Source organism: Jaculus jaculus, chromosome X (assembly GCF_020740685.1).
Source record: "Jaculus jaculus isolate mJacJac1 chromosome X, mJacJac1.mat.Y.cur, whole genome shotgun sequence".
NCBI classification, from domain to species: domain Eukaryota; kingdom Metazoa; phylum Chordata; class Mammalia; order Rodentia; family Dipodidae; genus Jaculus; species Jaculus jaculus.
This window is the reverse complement of record NC_059125.1, coordinates 62,469,632-62,494,899: the sequence shown is the minus strand read 5'-3', so window position 1 is coordinate 62,494,899 and position 25,268 is coordinate 62,469,632. Positions and strand designations below refer to the sequence as shown.

The 25,268-nt window shown below is 37.8% G+C and overlaps 1 protein-coding gene across 1 annotated transcript in view; it reads left to right on the top strand.

Moving 5' to 3' along the window:
• Tex11 (testis expressed 11) overlaps positions 1-25,268 on the top strand; it is a 258,655-nt gene that overhangs the window by 148,394 nt on the left and 84,993 nt on the right. Inside the window, exons 15-16 of the mRNA XM_004660917.2 lie at positions 19,581-19,683; positions 22,595-22,719. Coding sequence (XP_004660974.1) covers positions 19,581-19,683; positions 22,595-22,719 — 228 coding nt within the window. The remainder of the gene's footprint in view (positions 1-19,580; positions 19,684-22,594; positions 22,720-25,268) is intronic.

Here is a 25,268-nt window from a genome sequence, read left to right as displayed (position 1 = left end):
TTATTTAAGGCCAGGTTGGTGAGGAAGCCAAAGATTATTTTGAAATGTTCAAGGTAATTTTGCTGGTTACTGTTAGTGTACTTATCATTTCATCCTTCCTGTCTTGAATGTAGCAGACGTTGTTTGGATGCTTACTTTCCACATGTGAAGAATACTCTGATAATGCATTAAGGCAGATGGATGAGGAACAAAACCCTAGCCCATCATGCTTTGCTATTTCCATCTTGCCAACATGTAACCTTTGCTAGCTCCATTGTCTGCTTTTTGGATTGCTTCCTTTTAGCTGAAAGAGCACTGCTGAGAAATTTTATGAAACCATACTTATTGGATCTACTAAAATTTCCTATTTTTTTCAGCTAGTCAGTCAATAATACTAACTATTGTTGACTCCCTTTCATATTCCCCACAGTGGTGATTTGGAAACATTTTTCTGTCCTTGAGCCTCTATAGCATCTCCTTTCTTCTATTCATGTGTTATTTGCTCAGCTTGTAACCACTGACATGAGCTTCTTCAGGTTCTCTCCTCTTCACTCAAACTTTCTTCTCCCTTATTTCTGAGAAAGAAGTCCTGTTGTCTAGTGACATCATTATACAAAGCTCAATCCTAGTTCACTCATCTATCTCCATTTCTTTGCCCTGTCACTATAGTTATTTTGAGGCCTAGTTTGTTAAAAAAAAAAAAAAAACACAACTGTCCATTATCTTTCAGTTCTCCTCTTCAAATTTTAGTTCCCTTTGTATCCCTTCTTTTATTACCAAATTTCATAACTCAAAAGTGGTATTTGTATTTTTCAGCACTTATTTATTCAAAAATATTTACTAACTCCTATATGTTAAGTATCATTTTCATTTAAGGATACAGTAATGAACAAAATGGACAAAAATAACCTATCCTTATGGAGTTTATATTTTAGTAGAAGAGATGATTAAAAATAAATACAGGGCTGGAGAGATGGCTTAGCGGTTAAGCGCTTGCCTGTGAAGCCTAAGGACCCCGGTTCAAGGTTCGGTTCCCCAGGTCCCACGTTAGCCAGATGCACAAGGGGGCGCACGCATCTGGAGTTCGTTTGCAGAGGCTGGAAGCCCTGGCATGCCCATTCTCTCTCTCTCCCTCTATCTGTCTTTCTCTGTGTGTCTGTCGCTCTCAAATAAATAAATTTAAAAAAATAAATAAAAATAAAAATAAATACATATGCTGGGCATTGTAATACATGCTTTTAATCCCAGCACTTGGAAGGTAGAGGTAAGAGGCTTGCTGTGAGTTCAAGGCCAGCCTGAGACAACATAGTGAGTTCCAGGTCATCTTGGGCTAGAGCAAGACCCTACCATGGAAAACCAAAGAAATAAAATAAATAAATACATGTTATGCTGTTACAAGGGTCAGCAATTCTTTCTGTAAAGAACAATACTATAAAAAACTTTAGATTTTGCAGACTATATGATATCTGCTACAACTTCTTAGCTCTGCTCTTATACCTGAAAACCACCATAGACAACATGTAAACAAATGGGCATGGTATGTTCTAAAAGCTCAATATTTAGGAATACTAAAATTTTAATTTCAAGTAATTTTCTTGTGGCATAAAAATATTTATCTTTATGCCCTGGTATACCCATTCTCTCTTTCTCTTTCTCTCTCTCTCTCTCTCCCCCCTCCTTCCCTCCCTCTTGGAAATAAATAAATGAAATAAAAAATAAGCTAAAATATTTTTAAAAGAAAAAAATATTTATCTTTAGTTTATTTTTTAAATTATCTAAAAGGTAAAATTATTCTTAGCTTGTGGACTGTACAAAAACAAAGGGAAGTTCAGATTTAACCAAAAGCCATAGGTAGGTGATCCTTGTTGTATTAAATAGTGGTAACCACTAAGGAGAAAACTAAGCAGGAAAGGATATATATGGATGTAAGATTTAGATAAGACACAGATGAGAATATTTATAAAATATTTGTATTTTTAATGTGTTGGTTATATATTGCTGCTATTTACTATATAAAGTTCTAAATATCATGCCCTTCCATTGTGGGACTGAAAGTGATCTTGGGTTCAGTGCAAATGATCTAGTGATATTCACTAGGTGGCACTGTTTGTACTTTATTAGCAGTAATTTTGAAGTTATTTTGTAATGATTAGGTAGCTATAGCTCTTCTTACAAGTACATTTACATGTATGTAAAGGCAAGAACTTAAGAAAATATGAGATGAAGGTTAATTGTGGCTCAACTGATGTAGTTGTGCTGTCAAATAACTTATTTGAGGTTTCAAGCCTAGTCCACAAGTATTTATTGAATGCCTATTCTATATCTTGTTCCCTTCTAAAGATGTACTTAAAATATTAATACAGAAACAAAATTTACATGTATAAAGATAATTAGAAAGTAGTAAAAGAGTTGCAATCAAGCATCAAAATTATCTGTCATATACCATATGGACTGACAATAGGAATATGAAGATGACATTTTGTGAATGCTGATTGAATGTACAATGTCATTAACCTGAAAAGAATAACTGGTATGTTAGAAATCTGATCTGAAGCAGCCTAAATAGGCTGAAATAATGAGCCATTATAATAAGATAAAGACAAACAGGAAATATCAAAACATGCTGTGCTTGAATTCCCAAAAACAGAATGGATGAACTGTGATTTTAACAGCAGCAGCACATGTGAGACATTTTTGAATGTGAGAGCAACAAAAACCAAGAATGTTAGAAAATTTCGCTCAGATTGAGTCAATAGAAATACACTCCAAATTTTATATCTGTGTGTTCCCATCTATGCCTTAGCCAAATACGGATAAAAATATTCAGAAAAAAATATACCTGTACTAGAATTATAAGATATTTTTCTTGTTATTGTTCTCTGTACAATATAGCGTAGTAACTGATTATAAGCATTTACATTCTACTGTGCATTAAAAGTATTTTTTTATTTATTTGTGAGGAGAGTGACAGAGAGAATTGGTGCTTCAGGGCTGCTTGCTACTGCAAACAAACTCCAGATACATGCACCACTTTGTGCATCTGACTTTATGTGGGCAATGAGGAATTAAACCTGGACAGACAGACTTTGCACCAAACACCTTCAACCACTGAGCCATCTTCTCAGCCCTTTTCACTGTGTTTTAATATATTCTGGAAATGATTTGAAATAGCTAGGAGGATGTGTATAGGTTACATATAAGTAAGGAACTTGAGCATCCACAGATTCTAGTATATGTATGGAGGTAGAGGCCCCTGGAACCAATCTCTCATAAATACTAAGAGATGACTGTATAATATATAGATGGGGTAAAGAGGATATCACTTTCTGTTCTGCTTTGGTTAGAGCATATCTGAAGTGGGATGTTGGAGTAAGAGGCAACAATTTTGAAGAGGGATGTTGACAAATTCTTATGTGCCAAAAGGAAGGTACTCAAGTATGATGAACACATTAAAACCATTTTATTTGATGAGCAGTTGAAAGGATGTATGAAAATTAAACTTGGAAAATGAAGAGTTAGGAGTAACATGATAGATTTCATCTAGTTTTTTTTTTTTTTTTTAGCAAACCAATGAGTTTATTGGGGTTGCTTACAGGAGCAATAGGTGACTAAGAGGCAGCTACATCACTGAAAAGCCTATCCCAGCTGAATCTCCATTGATTCTGCTCTACTTAAGTGCGCTTGCCTTGGCATGATCTTTAATGTGTAGATCTTCTTTCTGTTTCTGCCTCCTAAGTTTAAGCTGAAGCCATAGAGTCTCTTTTGTATTGGATACTTCCCGTGCTTCTATTCAGTCTTTACACAGGGTTAGGGATCAATAAAAATAAAATTTAACCATAATACAACTGTTAACTTTTTTTCTTCTTCTTTTTTTTTTTAAATTTAATTTATTAGTTTTCATTTCAGTGAATACAGGCAGTTTCGTACCATTATTTAGGCTCATCTGTGATCTACTCCCTCCCATTAGACCCTCCTTGTTAATGAAAATGGGTCGTGCATTGTGGAGTTAGCCCCCAGTTATTAGTATGATAAATGTCTCTGCAAATCATGACACAACATGTAACTCTGACATTCTTTCCGCCCCCTCTTCCGCAAGATTTCCCTGAGCCATGTTGGGTTCATTTTTGGTCTGCTTTATATGGCTCCCAGGAGAGCGAACATTATATGCAATACTTGTTTCCATGAGTGAAAGTTTGGGTCATTATAAGAAAACCCTTATTTCAAAGGGGAAAGTGTGGGGGGGGGGGAGGGAGGGAATTACCATGGGATATTTTTTTATAATCATGGAAAATGCTAATAAAAATTTTTTAAAAAGAAAAAAAACAACAAAAAAAAGAAAACCCTTAAAAAATATTAGGCCTGTCCAAAAATCAAAAAAATTTTTCTTTTTTTTTTTTAATTTTTATTAACATTTTCCATGATTATAAAATATATCCCATGGTAATTCCCTCCCTCCCCACCCCCACACTTTCCTGTTTGAAATTCCATTCTCCATCATATTACCTCCCCATTACAATCATTGTAATTACATATATACAATATCAACCTATTAAGTATCCTCCTCCCTTCCTTTCTCCACCCTTTATGTCTCCTTTTCAACTTACTGGCCTCTGCTACTAAGTATTTTCATTCTCACGCAGAAGCCCAGTCATCTGTAGCTAGGATCCACATATGAGAGAGAACATGTGGCGCTTGGCTTTCTGGGCCTGGGTTACCTGACTTAGTATAATACTTTCCAGGTCCATCCATTTTTCTGCAAATTTCATAACTTCATTTTTCTTTACCGCTGAGTAGAACTTCATTGTATAAATGTACCACATCTTCATTATCCACTCATCTGTTGAGGGACATCTAGGCTGGTTCCATTTCCCAGCTATTATAAATTGAGCAGCAATAAACATGGTTGAGCATGTACTTCTAAGGAAATGAGATGAGTCCTTTGGATATATTCCTAGGAGTGCTATAGCTGGGTCATATGGTAGATCAATCTCTAGCTGCTTTAGGAACCTCCACACTGTTTTCCACAATGGCTGGACCAGATTGCATTCCCACCAGCAGTGCAGAAGGGTTTGTTTTTTTCCACATCCCCGCCAACATTTATGATCATTTGTTTTCATGATGGTGGCCAATCTGACAGGAGTGAGATAGAATCTCAATGTAGTTTTAATCTGCATTTCCCTGATGACTAGTGACGTAGAACATTTTTTAAGATGCTTATATGCCATTCGTATTTCTTTCTTTGAGAACTCTCTATTTAGCTCCATAGCCCATTTTTTTTAAGAGTTTTTTTTTTTATTTTTTTATTTATTTATTTGAGAGCAACAGACACAGAGAGAAAGACAGATAGAGGGGGAGAGAGAGAATGGGCGCGCCAGGGCTTCCAGCCACTGCAAACGAACTCCAGACGCGTGCGCCCCCTTGTGCATCTGGCTAACGTGGGACCTGGGGAACCGAGCCTCGAACCGGGGTCCTTAGGCTTCACAGGCAAGCGCTTAACCGCTAAGCCATCTCTCCAGCCCTCCATAGCCCATTTTTTGATTGGCTTGTTTGATTCCTTATTATTTAACTTTTTGAGTTCTTTGTATATCCTAGATATTAATCCTCTATCAGATATATAGCTGGCGAAGATTTTTTCCCATTCTGTAGGTTGCCTCTTTGCTTTTTTCACTGTGTCCTTTGCGGTGCAAAATCTTTGTAATTTCATTAGGTCCCAGTGGTTAATCTGTGGTTTTATTGCCTGAGCAATTGGGGTTGTATTCAGAAAGTCTTTGCCAAGACCAATATGTTGAAGGGTTTCCCCTACTTTTTCCTCTAGCAGTTTCAAAGTTTAAGGTCTGATGTTAAGGTCTTTAATCCATTTGGACTTAATTCTTGTGCATGGCGAGAGAGAAGAATCTATTTTCATCCTTCTGCAGATATTTATCCAGTTTTCAAAACACCATTTGCTGAAGAGGCTGTCTCTTCTCCAATGAGTATTTTTGGCATTTTTATCGAATATCAGGTGGCTATAGCTACTTGGGCTTACATCTGGGTCCTCTATTCTGTTCCAAAAAAACATTTTCTTAAGATATAACAAACTGGGCTGGAGAGATGGCTTAGCTGTTAAGCCCTTGCTTATGAAGCCTAAGGACCCCGGTTTGAGGCTCTATTCCCCAGGACCCATGTTAGCCAGATGCACAAGGGGACACATGAGTCTGCAGTTTGTTTGCAGTGGCTGGAGGCCCTGGAGCACCCATTCTCTCTCTCTCTTTCTCTGTATCTCTGCCTCTTTCTCCGTCTGTCACTTTCAAATAAATAAAAACATATAACAAACTTCCTCTCTTTGAAAGTATTTAACTACAGACCGAATGACTACTTGGTGTCAAGGTTATTAAGAACTTTCAAATATTAGAAGAATTTTTTAGCTAAGATGATTTTGAGACCTCTTTCAACAGTACATTGCTGAGAGTATTATTTGATAAAAATCCATTATGATCAAAGAAGATTTGTGTGGGGGACTATATAAAAATTGTTGAAATTTAGAATTAAAGAGATTCATAAATTTCTGGATAGGCATGATGGCACACACCTTTAATTTCAGTAAAGGTAGGAGGATTACCATGATTCTGAGGCCAGCTTGGGGCTACTGAGGGAGTTTCAGGTCAGCCTGGACTACATTGAAACCCTACCTCAAAAAAAAAAAAAAAAAAAAAAGAGAAAGAGAAAGAAACTCTCAAGTAATTGCTCAGTTCTTTTAAAAAGAATGAATATAATTTAAGTATAAAAATACATTCATCATTGGGCTGGAGAGATGGCTTAGCGGTTAAACGCTTGCCTGTGAAGCCTAAGGACCCCGGTTTGAGGCTCGGTTCCCCAGGTCCCACGTTAGCCAGATGCACAAGGGGGCGCACGCGTCTGGAGTTCGTTTGCAGAGGCTGGAAGCCCTGGCGCGCCCATTCTCTCTCTCCCCCTCTATCTGTCTTTCTCTCTGTGTCTGTCGCTCTCAAATAAATAAAAAAAAAATTAAAAAAAAATACATTCATCTTTAGTATATAGTTACATAATTTTAGCAAATATATACCCCAATATATCCACTGCCACAATCTAGGCCTAGCCTATCTAGAAAATTTATAGTAACAAAGGTTTTCTTATTATCCTTTCCAGTAGACCCTATATCCACTCCCAAGCAATGAATGATATGCTGTCTATAATTATAGCTTAAATTTGTCTTTCTTAAGGTTTCATATAAATGAAATCATGTAATGTATACCTTATTTTTTTGGTGTGATTTCTTTCACTCATGAGTTTTTGCATGTCAATACTTGGCTCTTTCTTTTGCTGATTAGCATTCAATTGTATGGACTTATCATAATCTGTTCATCTACCAGTTGATAAATATTTTGTTTGTTTCCAATATGAGGCTATTATGAATTGTGAACATTCAAATACAATTCTCAGTGTGGATATTTGCTTTGATCTCTCTGTGGAAGTACGGAGTAGTAGACTGCTGAGTTATAGGCAAGTGTATTGTTAAGTTTATTTAAGAAAACTGTTTAGGGATTTTTTCCAAAGCCTTTTCACTGCTTTACATCCACTAAGAGTTATTCATGAAAGTACCAATTTGTTCACATCCTTGTCAGCATACAATATTTAAAATATATATATATATATATATATATATATTTTACTTATTTTGAAAGAGAGAGAGAGAGAGAGAGAGAGAGGTAGAGGGACAGAATGGGCACACCAGGGCTTCTAGCCACTGCAAATGGACTCCAGATGCATGTGCCACCTGTGCATCTGGTTTACATAGGTACCAGGGAATGAAACCTGGATCCTTAGGCTTTACAGGCAAGTGCCTTAACTGCTAAGCCATTTCTCCAGCCCAGCATATGGTAATTTTGATATTTAAAAATTTAACCATTCTGGTATCACTGTAGGTTTTAATTTAGAGAAATACACACACACACACACACACACACACACACACACACACACACAAACAATTTCATTGACAACTTCCATATATATAAACAATATATTATGACGATAATACCTTCCCTTCATCCCTCCATTGAATCCCTTTGTCTTTCCAGCTAGTCTCTCTTTTATTGTGATGTCAGCATTTCCTCCTTTCTATTATGCAAATCTTGTGTAGCATCAGCCACTGTGAGGTCATGAATATCAAGGCCACTTTGTGTCTGGAAGACAGCATTGTAAGCTTTTCTCCTATTTCTTTGACTCTTACATTCTTTCTACCACCTCTTCTGCAATGCCTCTTGAGCCTTGGAAAGTGTGTTAGAGATATCTCACTTAGTGCCAAACACTTTACTACTGGTTTTACAGCAGTTTGGTTAGTTTTTGTAATTTTTAATTTTTTTTATTTATTCGGACTATGTGTGTGTATGTGGTGTGTGTACATGCGTGTGTGTGTGTGTGTGTGCCAGGTTCTCTTGCCACTGCAAGATTTTTTTATCTGGCTTTACAGGGGTACTGGGGAATTGAACCCAGGCCATCAGATTTTGCAAGGAAGCAACCTCCCCACACCCCACACTTCGGTGTGTTTTGAGTCAACCCAGTGGTCACTTTCATTTGAACAGAGATGCATCTCTAACTAAAAGTGAGAGTAGCAGTAATATATGGGCATAAACCTAAGTATTTAGAGGGAAGTTTGGCAGGCACAATATATGTATTTAGGCAGAAAACAGTAGTAGTTTCCCTCCTAAGGCTTCTGACCTCCCCAGCCATAGGTTTTTTTATTAGGTTTTTTAGTACCAGGCATGAATTCCCTCCTGTGGAGTGGGCCTCAAGTCTAATCAGAGAGCAGTTAGTTTCACCCCATAACAGACATGCCACCATTACACCAGTTGGTATATTTGGCCTGGCTGGCCAGCCATAAAGCTTGAAGGGCCCACTACTGGTTAAGACCATTGATGACTTTTCTCCCTTTAAAAGGCTGCATGGTGCATAACTCTTTCTACCATCCTGTTAACTAGTCAACATGGAGTAGGCTACCAGATCAGCTCTAGTTCCAGCTTGGTTTCTCAGTGACCTGTAGCCCCAGCATGTGGAGATATACATATATTTATATTTAATTAATCTATACATATATATGTTAATATATATTAAAAAGTGTTCGGGCTGGAGAGATGGCTTAGCGGTTAAGCGCTTGCCTGTGAAGCCTAAGGACCCTGGTTCGAGGCTCGGTTCCCCAGGTCCCATGTTAGCCAGATGCACAAGGGGGCACACGCGTCTGGAGTTTGTTTGCAGAAGCTGGAAGCTTCTCTCTCTCTCCCTCTATCTGTCTTTCTCTCTGTGTCTGTCGCTCTCAAATAAATAAATAAATAAAGTGTTCAACATCCTTAGCCATCAGGGAAATGAAAATTAAAACTACTGTGAGAGTTCATCTCACTCAGGCCAGAATGGCTATCATTAAGGAAATGACAACAAATGCTGGGAGAAAGTGGGGAAAGAGGAAGCCTTTTTCATTGTTGATGGTAGTGCAGGCTGGTGCATCCATTATGGAAGTCAATATGGAGGTTTCTCAAAAAGCTAAAAGTAGAATGACCATATGATCCAGCTACACTAGTCCTGGGCATATACCCAATGGGCTCCTAGTGAGCCATATACCCTGGGCATATACCCAATGGGCTCCTGGTGAGCCACTGATGAATGAATAATGAAGATATGGTACATAAACACAATGAAGTTTTATTCAGCTGGAAAGAAAAATTAAATTATGAAATGTGCAAGTAAATGAGTGGACCTGGAAAAAATTATAATGAATGAAGTAACCCAGGGCTAGAAAGACAAATATCATGTGTGGTCTCATATGCAGATTGTAGTCCAAAATTTTTACATTTGGGTGTTTAAGTTAGAGTGGGTATCTCTAGATAAGGCCAGGAAGCTAGAAATGGATGATGAGGGTGAGAGAGGCCTTAAGGGTAGGGTTGATAGAGCAGTTTGAATGCTGTGAGTTCTAAGGTGGGGATGTGGGTGAGGTGGAAGGTTGACCAAAAGTAAGGATTTATGAAAAATCCAGATGAAAACTATTTTTAAGATAGTTAAATAAACATTTAAAAAGTTTCAGCAGAGAAGCCATATATTATTAAACAAAAATATCAGCGACAGGGGTAGGCTATCTCCCTATTGTTGCTCAGAGAAAACCCTGTGGTCCCCAAAATATTACAGACTATTGCCACTACTCTTGATTGCCCACTAGAATTAAATGGTAAGACTGTGTTGCTGAAGACACCACACACTGGTTGCAGAACACAGAGAAATCAAGCTGAAACTGAGTTGAATGTTTCCTCCCTGCTGGCTAGCTTTCATAGTGCCAGAAGGTGTTATGCAGATGCTGGAGGAGAAAAATAAACAGTCTTACCCAGCTGTGGCTGCTGCTTGCTACATAACTGACCCTAGGAAGTACTCTGGCATTCTTGGAGAACACACAGTTAGAATGTAGGTTAAGAAACACTTGGATCAATGCTTTCATTGTGCCCATGTTGTTATATAAGCAGGGTGTTTTTGAGGCAAGTCCAACAAACTGGCCTTTTTTATTTTTTAGAAATAGAGCAACAGTGTGAGAGAGAGAGAGAGAGAGAGAGAGAGAGAGAGAGAGAATTGGCATGCCAGGGCCTCCAGCCACTGTAATCGAACTCCAGACACGTGCACATGAACCACCTTATGCACATGTGTGACCTTGCACATGCTTTATCTTGTGTGTCTTCCTTATGTATAATCTGGGGAATCGAACATAGGTCCTTTGGCTTTGCAGGCAAGTGCCTTAACTGCTAAGCCATCTCTCCAGCTCTAGAAGTAAGTTTTCTTAAGGAAACTTCAATTGGTTGATTTTAAACCAAGTAGGTAGTAGTTCCAGGAGATCACGCTAATGACAAAAGGTCATCATTTGAAGTTCCCAGGAAAATATTAAAATGTCCCATTTGAAGGAAATGTCAAGAAAGTATGGTGCCCAGTCCTCTAGGCCAGAGAAACCCTTCATGTTTTTATCTCAGGCCATCAGTTAGAGACCTCTCACTGGAGTACACTATTAGAAATGGTTTCAAAGGTGTCTGAGCCCTGCTTTTGGTGTGAGATAATTAAACTTATGCTTGCAAACAGATTATCCATTACTTGGGAGGCTGAGGCAGTAAGACTACAGTTCAAAGTCAACCTAAGCTATATAGTGAGTTCCAGGCAACTTGGGCTACCTAGTAAGACCTTGTCTCCAGATCACACACACACACACACACACACACACACACACACACACACACACACACATACACACACACACATAGTCAAGACAAAGACCACAAAACTCTAAGGAATTATGAAGCAATATAAAATCTTAAACAGTTATCATACCTTGGACAATGATGGAGTCTCGGGGGCAGGGGGAGTATGGAAATTTCTCAAAGAATTAAAAATGAAATAACTATATAATCTAGGAATCCTTTGGGTAATTGCCCAAAAGAACTAACATCAGACTCTTACGTATCTATACTCACATGTTCATCAAAAGGGCTATTTACTGCCAGGCATGGTGGCGCATGCCTTTAATCCCAGCACTCGGGAGGCAGAGGTAGGAGGATCGCCGTGGGTTTGAGGCCACCCTGAGACTCCATGGTGAATTCCAGATCAGCCTGGGCTGGAGTGAGACCCTACCTCGAAAAACAAAAAACAAAAAAAGGACTATTTACAATAGCAAAGATGTAATAATAACATAAATGTCCATTAGCTGATAAACAGGTAAAGATATATGGTATATGCATGCACTGGAATATTTTTTAGTCACAAAACAAGAAATTTTGTAATGTCTTAATATGGGTGATCCTTGAGTACATTGCAGTAAGTGAAGTACAGCAGTCACAAGTGACAAATAATGCATGATTTTAAAGTTTCTAAAATTTATAGGATCAAAGAGTGAAATGGTGGTTTCCAGAGATGGTAGGACAGTTGTGTGGACTTAAAGCTAAGCAAAATAAGTATTCCAAAAATATTCTACAGTCAACAATACTGCAATAAAATTTGTTGAGGGTAGATTTCATGCTATGTGTTTTGCCAAAATAAAATTAATAAGGTGAAGGAGTAATATTTTGGGGATTTGCATCTTTTATGGGAAGTTAATAGTTGCAAGATTGTTCATGTATCTCTGGTTCCTTTTTTATTCAGTTCAGTAAATTATATTTTTCCAGGAATGCATTTGTTATCTAAGTTTTTATCTTTATTGGCATAAAATTGTTCAAATACTCTCTTGGTATCTTTCATTTTCTGTCTTTCATTTTTAGTCCTTGTTTGACTTACCAGAGGTTTGCCTATTTTATTAGTTTCTTCAGAGAACAAGGTCTTGGCTTTGAGCTTCCTTTCTATTGTATATTTGCTTAATATGTCAGCAGTTTCTCCTGGAATATTGTTTTCTTTTAAAAATATTTTTTTGGATTTACCTTGCACTTCTTTTAATATCTTGTGATAGATTTTTACATTTTAAATTTATTTTTCACAAAAATATATTTACTATATGACACACTTAATACATTTTCCTCTAAATGCTACCTTAGTTTTAGCCCACAATATTTTAAGTAAAATTTTAGTTATGCATAACATCTATAGAGGAAAATAATAGGCAAATTGTCACAATAAAGCCTGTTTAGGGGCTGGGGAAATGGTTGTCAGTAAAGTGATTTCCAAGCAAGTATGAAGACCTAGTTTGGATTCTCAACAGCCATGTAAAAATGCCAGTCATGGTGGCACATGACTGTGATCTCAGAGCTGGGGAGGTGAAAATAGCAGGATATCTGGAGCTTACTGGCTATCTAACCTAGCCAACTCAGTGAGCTCCTGGTTCAATGAGAGACACTATCTCAAAAAGTAAGGTGGAAAATTACTGAGGAAGACACCTGATTTTGACCACATGTGTGAGCATACACATGAACACATCCAAAAAACCTGTTAATATATCACAAAGTGAACAAACCTGTGAAACCACTGTCAATATCAAAGGAAGAATGACATACACTTCTCTTACTATCTGTCAGGGCTAGGCCACAGTTGTTTTTTTTTTTTTTTTTTAATTTATTTACTTGAGGGAGAGAGAGAAAATGGGCATGTCAAGGCCTCCAGCCCCTGCAAACGAACTCCAGATGCATGTGTCACCTTGTGCATCTGGCTTACATGGGTCCTGGGGAATTGAACCTGGGTCCTTTGGTTTTGCAGGCAAGCGCCTTAACCATTAAGTCATCTTTCTAGCCTCAGGCCACAAGTTTTGATATGAAGTGTGCTAGATAATTTTATGTGTTAACTTGACTGGTTTAACTAGTAACTAGTTTAACTAAATAACTAGTAAAACAATGTTTCTGGGTGTGTTTGTTAAGGGTGTTTCATCTTATAAGTCAGACTATAAAGAACATTCACTCTCACCAATGTGGGTGGACATAATCTAATATATTGAATGTCTAGATCAAAGATAAAAATGGAAAAAATAAAGTGTGGAAGAAGTGGGCTGGAGGAATGGCTTAGCAGTTAAGGCACTTGCCTGAGAAGCTTAAGGATCCTGGTTTGATTCAACAGATCCCACATAAGCCATGATGCCAGATGCATCTGGAGTTTGTTTGCAGTGGCTAGAGGCCCTGGTGTGCCCATTCTGTCTGTCTCTCTCTCTCTGTAATAAATAAATTAAAAATAAAATATTAAAAAAAAGAAAGATAGCCAGGTTTGATGGCGCACACCTTTAAAAATAATGAAGTAGCCGGGCGTAGTGGTGCATGCCTTTAATCCCAACACTTGGGAGGTAGAGATAGGAGGATTGCCGAGAGTTCGAGGCCACCCTGAGAATACATAGTGAATTCCAGGTCAGCCTGAGCTAGAGTGAGACCCCTACCTTAGAAACCCCCCCCCAAAAAGGAGGAAGTGTGAATTCACTTTTTCCTTAAGCTCGGCAGTCATCTTCTACCCTCAGACCTAAAAACTCAGTTCTCATAATTTTGAACTTAGACTTAATTATATCACTGCTGTCCTGGTTCTCCATCTGTATATTTGGGGATTATTTAGTCTCCATAATCATGCAATCCAGTTCCCATAATCTCATTTTATACATATTCATACACATTCTCTATGTTATATAGTAATTTTGTTACATAATTTGAAATGTTTTCTGATTTCACTTATAGATGTTTTCTTTTTTAAAAGTATTTTATTTTTATCTATTTATTTGACAAAGAGAGAGAGAAAGGGAGGGAGAGTGAATGGATGGGCGTGCCAGGGTCTCCAGCCACTGCAAATAAACTCCAGAGGCATGCACCCCCTGGTGCATCTGGCTAACATGGGTCTTGGGGAATAGAACCTGGGTCCTTTGGCTCTGCAGGAAAATGTCTTATCCACTGAGCCATTCCTCCAGCCTGATATTTTCTTTAATCCATTAATAATATGAAAAATTTAAAATATTTTTATTTATTTGCTTATGAGTAGAGAGATAGACAGAGAAAGAATAGGGGCACCAGGGTCTCTTGCCACTGCAAACAAACTCCAGATACATGCACCCTTCGTGCACCTGTTTATATGTGGGTACTAGGGAACTGAACTGGGCCAGCAGGCTTTGTAAGCAAGTGCCTTTAACCACTGAGCCATCTCTCCAGGCCAACAGTGTGAAAATCTTGTTTGAATTTTGAAATGTGATGATTTTCTTGGCATCATGTTAGTACTTAATTGTTTAGTAATTGATTTCTAAATTAATTGATTTCAAATTTTAAAATAGATTGAGATATCATATAGTCAATTTTCATAAACATTCTGCATAGTCTTAAAAGAAACATGTTGTGTACAGGTTTTGTGCAGTATGTATACATACACATATACATTTGCATTAAGTTTGTTCATTTATTTGACTTTTCTCTGTCCAAATTTATATTTTGTATACTTTACCAATTTTATACTTCAATTAGGAATTGAAATTTCATGTTAGTGTTGGGAATATGTCTATTTCCCCATCTAATTTTGTCATTTATGTTCTATGCATTTTGAGTTTTAATATTTATGCATATAAAATTAACATTGTAGTATATTTCTGTTTGTTGAAATTTTTTTAAATATTTTTTGTTTATTTATTTATTTGAGAGTGACAGACACAGAGAGAAAGACAGATAGAGGGAGAGAGAGAGAATGGGCGCACCAGGGCTTCCAGCCTCTGCAAACGAACTCCAGACGCATGCGCCCCCTTGTGCATCTGGCTAACGTGGGACCTGGGGAACCGAGCCTCGAACCCGGGTCCTTAGGCTTCACAGGCAAGCGTTTAACTGCTAAGCCATCTCTCCAGCCCATGTTTGTTGAAATTTTTATTGGTATGAAGTGATCCTTTTTTTAAAATACTTTTTGAACATTTTATTATTTATTTGACAGTGAAAGAGAGAGACAGAGAGAGAATTAGTGCACCAAGACCTCCTGCTATTGCAAACAAACTCCAAATGCATGTGCCACCTTGTGCATCTGGCTTATGTGGATCTTGGGGAATTGAACCTCAGTCCTTTGGCTTTGCAGGCAGGTGCCTTAACTGCTAAGTCATCTCTCCAGTCCTGAAGTGATCTTTTTGTATATCCTATATTCCTTAGTGCCTTAAAGTCATTTTTATTTGATACTAGTATATCCACATTAGGGCTTAGAATGTAGCTCAGTGGTAGAATGCATGAATCCCAGCATTGCAATATACATGAACGCACACATGTACACATGCACATACAAACACACGTGTGCAAACACACACATACACCCCATATGGCTCTATTTATATATGGGTATATGTTTCATATAATTTTCCCTGGTTGCTTTTTTCCAGTTATATTTCTTTTATCTCTTTGAAGCCTTTTCCTATCTTTATGTTTTAGGTGTGCTGCTTATAAAGTGAATACAGTTGATTTCTGTTTTTGTTTTTTAAGTCAAGGTCTATGTTGACCAGGCTGGCCTGGAACTCATTATGTGGCCCAGGTTGTCCTCAAATTCATGATCCTCCTGCCTAAGCCAAGCATTGGCATTGAAAGTCTATGCCACCACACTCAACTTTAGTTAGATATTTTAAATCTAGTCTAAGTATTTTTTTTTATTTTCATTTATTTATTTGGGAGGGGGGGAGAGAATGGGTATGTCAGGGCCTCTAGCCACTGTAAACAAACTCCAGATGCATGTGCCACCTTGAGCATCTGGCTTACGTGGGTACTGGGTAATTGAACCTTGGTGCTTTGGCTTTGCAGGCAAGTGCCATAACTGCTAAGCCATCTCTCCAGCAGCATTTTGTTTTTTAAATGGAAGTTGATCTTTAATTAATTTACCTTGTGTTGTAGTTACCATCTCTTGCTGGGACAAAGCATCTGACCAAAAGCAGATGATGGGAGGAAAGGTATTAATTTTGCTTTATATTCTTGAGGGGTAGCTAAACACTGAAGAGGAAAGCATGGCTTGAGCAAAGGCTGGACATTTTCTCTACCTCAGCAGGTGAAAAGCAACAGCAGAAGAGTGAGCCAAACTCTAACAAGGGAGAACTGGCTATAGCTCTCCTAAGTCAAAAAGGCTCTACCTCCCAAATTCCCATCAGCTTGGAACCAAGCATTCAGAACACATAAGTTTATGGAGGATACCTCATTCAAACCACCACACTTAGAATATTGATATAATTGAGTTTCAAACCTCATCTTTATGTTTTCTGTTAGTCATTTCTATACTGTTTCTCTTTTCCTCTTTTCTTGCTGTCTTTAGGATCAGGGTATTAAAGTAATAGATTTTACCAATATCATGCAGATAATTTTAATTTCTCCTCTTCCTCTCTTAGGTTTCATATGCAAGTGTTTTAACTGCTAAGCCATCTCTCCAACCCCAGGGATATAAATTTTATAACTACTTGTGTGTGGGTTTTGTTCATACTCAAAAGATCAGAAATCATTATGATTTACAAAGGAATACAACTATTGAATTTATATGGCAAGAACATGTTTTGTTTTGTAAGAAACTACCAAGCTGTCTCTGAAAGTAGCTCTTCATTATCACTAAGTGTGAATAAGATTTCTGGTTTCTCCACATTTCATTAGTATTGGCCATTGTCAGTGTTTTGAATTTTATCCATTCTTATATAATGAGACATGTTCATTGTTTTTATTTGCACAAGTTTTGATATTAAGCATATTTTATGTTTATTTTCACCTGTATATCTTAATTAGTGAAATAACTCAAGGCTTTTCTTAGCTTATAACTGGGTTATGTCTTTTCTTATTGCTGAATTTTATGACTTCATTATATATTTGGAGTACCAGTCTTTTCTAAGTTACATATTTTGCAGATGTATTTTCCCAATGTGTGATTTGCCATTTAGTCTCTTAGTGAGGTCATTCACTTAAGTATTTTGTAGTATTTTGTTTTTGAGACAGATTCTGACTCTTTATGTATTCCAGTCTGACTTTAAACCTGCTATCCTTCTGCCTCAACCTCCTGAGTGCTAAAATTACAGGTGTGCTCCACCATGACTCGATAAGAGGTTTGAATTTTCTTTTTGAGGTAGGGACTCGCTCTAACCCAGGCTGACCTGGAATTCACTATTTAGTCTCAGGCTGGCCTCCAACTCAATGTGATCCTCCTGCCTCTGCCTCCCGGGTGCTGGGATTAAAGGTGTGTGCCGCCAAGCTAGAAGTTTGAATTTTAATCAAGTCCAACACCTTTGCTTCTGTATCAGACTTTAAGTGTGCTCTCGGGTCCAGAATTCAGTTTCTCATGCTTGTATAGTAAGTACTTCACCCACTGAGCTCTCTCTCCATCCCTATTTTTACTTTTACCATTTTGTTGCTGGACATCAAACAGGCTCTTGTGCATGCTAGGTGAGGAATGATACCACTGAGTTACCCCAGCCACTGATTTAATTGTCTTATCTTTCAGTGTATTGATTTTCTCTTCACTTAATTCAAATCTACTCTTCAATCTACTCATGTTTCATTTCAAGAAATTCCTTCTCAGCCAAGAGTGGTGGCTCATGCCCATAATCCCAGCACTCTGAAGGCTGAGATAGGAAGATCTCTGTGAGTTTAAGGCCAGCTTTGGCTGCATGCAGAGTGGGTTCCAGGTCAGCCTGGGCTAGAGTGAGACCCTAATGCAAAAGTGGGAGCTATTCCTTATTTTCAAATTGTCAAGGTCACATTTTAGAATACTTTTTTACTGTGAAGTCTTTTTGGTATACCAAGAATTTAAATACTGATATGGCACTACAGTAACTAATTATAAGCTTAAAACTTCAATATAATTCTTTCTGAAGATTTGTTTCTTCTATATATTATTTCTGCTGACTCTCATTTATAGTATCTGGATTCTTAGGGTACTTGGTCTTTTTTTTTGATGTTTACAAGTCATCATTCCTGAAAATGCATGAAACATTTTGAAGCCTAAAATGAATGTCCTTTCTCCAAGAAAGGATTTCCATTTACTTCTATGGATGTTTGGCAATAATATAAATTAAATTCACAGCTTTAGGTCTTTTGACCCCTCTTCCCACCATAGAGTGTGATTAGGGGGTATAAACAAATGAGTCTACTTGTTATACCTCAGGGAGCATTCCCCTACCTATTTCATTGCCTCCTGTTCAGTACCAAAGTAACCTTTTTGATGGTACACTGGCACTATGGGTGGGAGCAAGTCTACTTCCAATTTAGCCTTAATCTAGCAATGTGATCCTTTGGAACTTGATGACGATTTCCTGATGTAGTAAGGTACTGACAAACTAAAGTGAGCATTTGTCTAGATTAGCAAATAACTACCAGATAAAAATGGCTTAACTTCTTTGCTTTCCTCTCTGGGACTTCACTTTTTCTTAGATTTTTTGGTTTGGCAATCTCTATTATTTTACTTTGGTAAAAGTTAAAATATGTTATCCAACACTTTTGATATTTTCAGTAGGGTTGTTCCTGACATGGCTAACATCTTATTTTCTGAAGCAAAACTAAGCATTTTAGCATTCTAAAATATCAGCTCATTTTTTTTCCCTAGGTGCCTATATTTTCGTTATGACTATCCCTTGGTCAATATGACTATCAATGATATTAGTAAACTTTGATAAGGACTTTTTATTTGTTTTATTTTTTAAACTCCAGACACATGTGCTGCCTTGTGTATCTGGCTTACATAGGTCCTGGGGAATCAAACTTGGGCTTTGGCTTTACGGAAAAGTGCCTCAATTGCTAAGTGTGGTAGTTTGATTCAGGTGTCCCTTATAAGCTTAGATGTTCTGAATTCTAGGTTCCCAGTTGATGGATATTTGGGAATTAACACCTCTTGTAGGCAGTGTATTGTTGGGGGGAAGATTTATGGGTATTATAGCCAGTGTACCCTTGCCAGTGTTTGGCACACTCTCCTGTTCCTGTTATCTACCTTGTGTTGGTCAGGAGGCGATATCCACCCTCTCTGCTCATGCCATAATTTTCCCTGCCATCATGGAGCTTCCCCTCCAGCCTGTAAGCCAAAATAAACCCCTTTTTTCCCTAAAAGCTGCTCTAGGTCAGGTGATTTCTGCCAGCAATGTGAACTTGACTGCAACACTAAGTCATCCCGCCAGCCCTTTGATAAGGACTTTAATAAAACAGATCCAATGTTTCTCTTTTTAGGCTAAAGAAGCAGTGACAGAAGCTGAACGACTGGAGCCTGCAAATGTTTTCACCCAGTTTTATGTATTCAAGATTGCAGTCTTGGAGGAAAACTCTGATAGAGGTATAAATGTTATTTGTAATTTTTGCAATGAATTATTTTTAAAAAATTGAAGAATAAATAATCCATGGTAGGAAAAGATACATATTGTTTTCAAAACAATGGATTTGACTATATATTATTCTTATATAAAAATATACAATAATGTAATAAGAAGCTAGAAGGTTGTATAAAAGTAAAAGAGCAGTAAATACCCATCTAGAAAATCTGAAATAGGCAGCTATGTTACAAGAATTGGGGAAAATTCTTATTAGCATGAACTTTTTTGTACTTAAGTAATTTGAAGCAAACTACTCAAAAGTTTTAAAAGCTGTGGGAGAGATTTTGATAAGTCCAAATATAGAACAAATTTTACTTTAGCCCTTTTGTTGTCATTCTTTCTTACCACTTCCAGTCCTGGACATCACTGAACATTTTTTCTGTCTCTATAGTTTTTAGATAGATAACTGATGTGAGTTTTTATTAAATCCATATTTGGATTGTGTTGTTATGCATTTGTCAAAACTCACAGAATTATTAACACCCTCCTTCTATTGAATATCCCTTCAGTGGGGGGTATCAGTAATCACTGTGGAGTCATGGATATACCACTTGCTTCCTAAGGAGAGGACAGTGCCTCACAGAATGCCTTCCCACTGTAGCAATTACATTCTTCCTTCCCCCTCTTCTACAATGTTCCCTGAGCCTTGAAGGGAATGTTATCAGTCTCTTTTAGTATTGAGCTCGCAGCAACCTCTGGTTTTCTGGTTTGATGAGTTTTGAGTCTCCTCAGTGTCTACCACTATCGTTCATGGAGAATGTTCTCAGGCAAGCAATGAAAGCAGCAGTGATATTTAATCCTCAAGTTCCTCTGTAATGTTCTCTGGGTCCTGGCAGTTATGATAGAAATGGCTTTTCCAGTGTTAGGCACTTGGCCCAGCAGTTCCCATGGCACTTTCCAGCACTATGATAGCTAGCCAGTAGGGAGATGGCTTCCATCTCGGTTTCAGTTTGATTTTTCAATATCCTGCCATCAGAACATGTGGTGTCTTCAGCAGTGGGTCCTACCATCTATTTCTGGTGGGCAACCAAGTGTTTGGTAGTGGCAGTGGTGTGCACTATATTGGGGGCCCTGTGGGTCATAATAGTCCTTTTTTATTGCTGGATATTATTCAAAAGTGCTGAAATACTAATTTGTCTATTCGCTGACCAATTGAAGGATATTTGGATAGTTTATAGTTTGAGTGATTATGAATAAAGGTGTGTAATGACAAAATAAATTCCTAAGAGTGTGATTGTAAGGTTATATTAGTGAGTATGCTTGAGAGTTATAATTGATTTATATTGGGAACTTTGAATCATCCACTTAAAAATATAATATTTTATACTTGGATTTGTTGAACTCATTGTGGCATTATTTAGTATTTCTATACTATTTAAAATATGATGTATACATATCTTGTTGGGTGGAGTTCTTATGCAAATTTTGACCAGTTCTCTATAAAGTACCTTTGAAAGAAAAATTGTTCTTGGATTTTGAATTTTTAAAAATATTATGATATAAGCTCTCATTTTTAAAGTTTATTGAGAATGGAAAGGTTTAAGTGGGAATGGGGGTATAGGGGAAAGGAGAGGTTGGGGGAAGGGTTAACTAAAAGTAAGAATGAGTGAAAATGCTTTACAGAAACCTGTTTGTAAGCTGGGTCTCACTAAGTTGTCCAGCCTTGCCTTGAACATGTCACCCTTCTGCCTAAACCTCCTGAAATCACAGATCTGCTCAACCAGACCCAGCTTGATTAAATTTAAATTTAGCATTACAACATTGGTCTTCTGTTTGTGTCATTTGTTATTTGCTGCCATTTTGCTTTTTCCTGATTCCATTTGGATCAGTTGAATTTTGTGAATTTTGCATTTTTTTGGCTTATTTGCTTAATTTTTTTAGTTGTTACTTAATGTATATTGTACACATTTAACTTACATGCTTTTTGGACATACAGTGGAATATGATAGAGCGATTTTAACTTTGTTGTGTGTTATATTCCATTTTATGGTGGTTGAAAAATGTATTCACCCCACCCATTGTTGATGGGATTTGGTTTCCATGGTCTGTATTTTACTTTTATAAGTGTTGCTAGAATAAGCATTGTCTACTTTTACAACTATGTCCATAGGATAAATTCACAGGAGTATAACTGCTTAGTTGGTTATTTTTCTGTTTAAATCTTTCTTGACAATTTACTGACGCATATGACTTTTTTGTTTTATTTTTGGAGGTAGGATCACTCTAGGCCAGGGTGACCTGGAATTCACTATGTAGTCTCAGGCTGGCCTCAGACTCACAGTGATCCTCCTGCCTCAACTTCCCAAGTATTGAGATTAAAAGTGTGCACCACCACACCTGGCTCATATGAATTTTTAAATCATACTCACAGTATTAAGATATTGTTCTTTTTTTCTGTGTGTATGATATGTGTGTATTAGTGCAGGTGTGCATGTGCCATGGCACATGTGTGGAGTCAAAGGAGTTTTCAGGGGTCAGTCCTTACTTTCTTTGAGACAAGCTCTTTCATTCTTCTTGTTGTTCACTGCTGTATTTACTAGACTAGCTGGTCCATGAGCTTCTAGAATATTCTCCTGTGTTTGCATGCTGGGATTCTAGCACCCCCTGTAGCTTCCAGCTACTCTCACTTGCAGGGCAAGCACTTTATTCACTGAGGCTTTTCCCCAGCTCAAAGAATTTCAGGGGTGTTGTTTTTCTTTACCAGTACTGAGGATCAAACCATGGGCTTTGCATATATGAGGCAAGCACTGTTACTGAACTATATCCTCAGCTTAATGTTAAGATGAGTTCGTAATTCATTCTAATATAGTTAACCATAGATAAGTATTATCTTTGATAAAAGTATCTCATATTTGTAGTTTCCTTGTTTTTCAGCTTTGCAGGCAATCGATACTTTAGGGGCATTATTAACTGATGAAGATCGCGACGATAGTGACCTACTTGCAAGTGGAGGTTCACCTACCATACTCCTAAATTTAGCTACACAGTTTTCTCTAGAGGTAATTTGTATGTATCTTTCTACTATATTTTTATCTCTTTTCCCTTTAGAAAGAGAATAAAATTGTTACAAGTTAAGCATGGACAGTCCTTTCTTTACTTTGTTTTGCCTCACACTTTCAAACCAGGTGGTTTGAAGCTAAGCATGGTTGTAAGTTGGCTTTATTTCTGTATAATGCAGTCTAAAGTCAATGAAAGTAAATGAGGTAACAGATTTGTGTTTAAAACAACCAAAACTATGCACATCAAAACACTATTTTTTATTAAGTACAAACGTTGTATGTATACATCATGTATTGGTAATGCCATTTCCCTTCTCCCTGCCCCCATTGCACTGAGTGTTCTCCTTAGTGAGATTGCTGAAACTCACCATGGAGCTGTGGGTTATGATTTCTGAGAGCAGCAGTAAGTCATTATGGAAGGCGCAATGCCTCTGGATAGTCCTTCCCACCTGTGGCTCTTACATTCTTTCTGACCTCTCTTCCACAAAATTCCCTGAGACTTGGTGGGTGTCCTTTATGTCTGCTTTAGTGTTGAGCTTTCAGCAGCTTCTGGATTTCTGCTTTGGCACATTTTGAGCATCCTCAGTGTATATCTCCGTCATACTAGTGCAGATTGTCAGGCTCACTGTGGAAGCAGCCCTCTTGCTCATCTCACCAATTCCTCTGTGGTTTCACCTGGGCCTTAGCTGCTGTGCTACGGGTGGTTCATCTGCCAGCAGGGAGCTAGCTATCTATTTTTGTCTTATTGATAGATTTCAGTTGTCTTTTGTTCTCTCTTCTTTCTGAAAAAGAAAGACAGATTCTCCATGGACAGTGAAATCAAGATAGGTTTAAAAGGATAAGCCTTGTTAATTTAGATTTTGATGAGTGTAGCCCATTTGTTTGCTAAAGACTAGTGGAAGGTTCTCATTGCAGTCCATAATCTTGATCTCCATAGGATTCTGACTTGGTTTCCAATTCCAGCTATGGGTTCCTTCCCACTGAGCAGATCTCTTAGCCAATTAGAGAGGCATTGGTTACCCACCAAGGCTGTGTGCCACTATTGCACAGGTGTGTATATCTCACCAGGCTGTTTGCTTTCATATAGCAGGATCCCCTGCTTGCTCATAATATTAATGGCCATTTCCCCCCAGCAGCTCATGTAGCACTTTTCAGCACTACACAGGCTAATCAGCTGGCTTCCTTCCAGATTAAGCTGGATCTCTCAAAGTTCTGCATCTGCAACATGTGTCTTCAGCAGTAGGGTCTTAACTTTTCACCTCAGGCAGGTAATCAAGTACTTTGACAGAATCCTGTCTTGTTTTGCAGACCTCGTAGGCCTCTCTGATCAATAGCTCAATGTGGGTTGTAACCAATTTCTGGTATGGGAATTACAAGCCAGGGCCAATTATTTTAGGGTTTAAGTTTCATCCCACGCTCTCCAGGGCCCTTCTTACCAGACAATCTCTCCATGCTCCTATTGAGGGTTATATCTTTTAGTCTGCTATCCAGGAGCAAGGTTTCTATGGTACCAATTCAGTTTGGATTTGGTTTTGTGTATATCTCCCCACATCCTCCTGTTGCCCTCCCCCCAAACCCTTCCATACCACATATCTGTCCCTCAAGTTGTTCTCAGGTATGTCTACAACTCAAGCTGTTCCAGTTTAGGAACTACAGATGAAGGAGAACATATGACATTTGTCATTTGTCTTCTGTGCTTTTGAGTTCACTTAGTATCATCTGTTCCACGTCCTTCCATTTTCCTACATATTTCATTTTCTCATTTTTCCTTACTGCTGAGTAGAATTCCATTGTGTATATGTACCACATCTTCATTATCCATTCCTCAAACAATGGGAATCTGGGCTAGATATTGTGAAGTGACAAGCTATAAACATGCTTGAGCAAATATCTCTGTAGTGAAGGGTGGAGCCTTTTGGGTAGATGCCCATTAGAGGAATGGCTGGGTTAGTTGGTAGCTCTATTTTCATCTTTTTAAGCAGTGTCCATATTGATTTTTTTAGTGGTTGTACAAGTTTGCACTCCCACTGGAAGTGAATGAGGGTTTCTTTTCCCCCTCATCCTCCATAACATTTACTGTCATTTTATTTTTTAATGATTGCCATCTTGTTTGGACTAAGGTGGAATCTCATAGCTGTTTTAATTTGCATTTCCCTGATGGTTGAGGATGTTGAACACTTTCTTAGGTGAGTATTAGCCATTTATATTTCTTCCTTTGAGAATGCCCTATTCAGTTCTCTGCTCCATTTTTTTTTGAGTGGATTGTTTGATTTTTTTATTGTTTTTTATTTATTTAATTTTTATCAACATTTTCCATGGTTATAAAAAAATATCCCATGGTAATACCCTCCCTCCCCCCCACTTTCCCATTTGAAATTCCATTCTCCATCATATTACCTCCCCATAACAATTACTGTACTTACATATATACAATATCAACCTATTAAGTACCCTCCTCCCTTCCTTTCTCTTCCCTTTATGTCTCCTTTTTAACTTACTGGCCTCTGCTGCTAAGTATTTTCCTTCTCACACAGAAGCCCAATCATCTG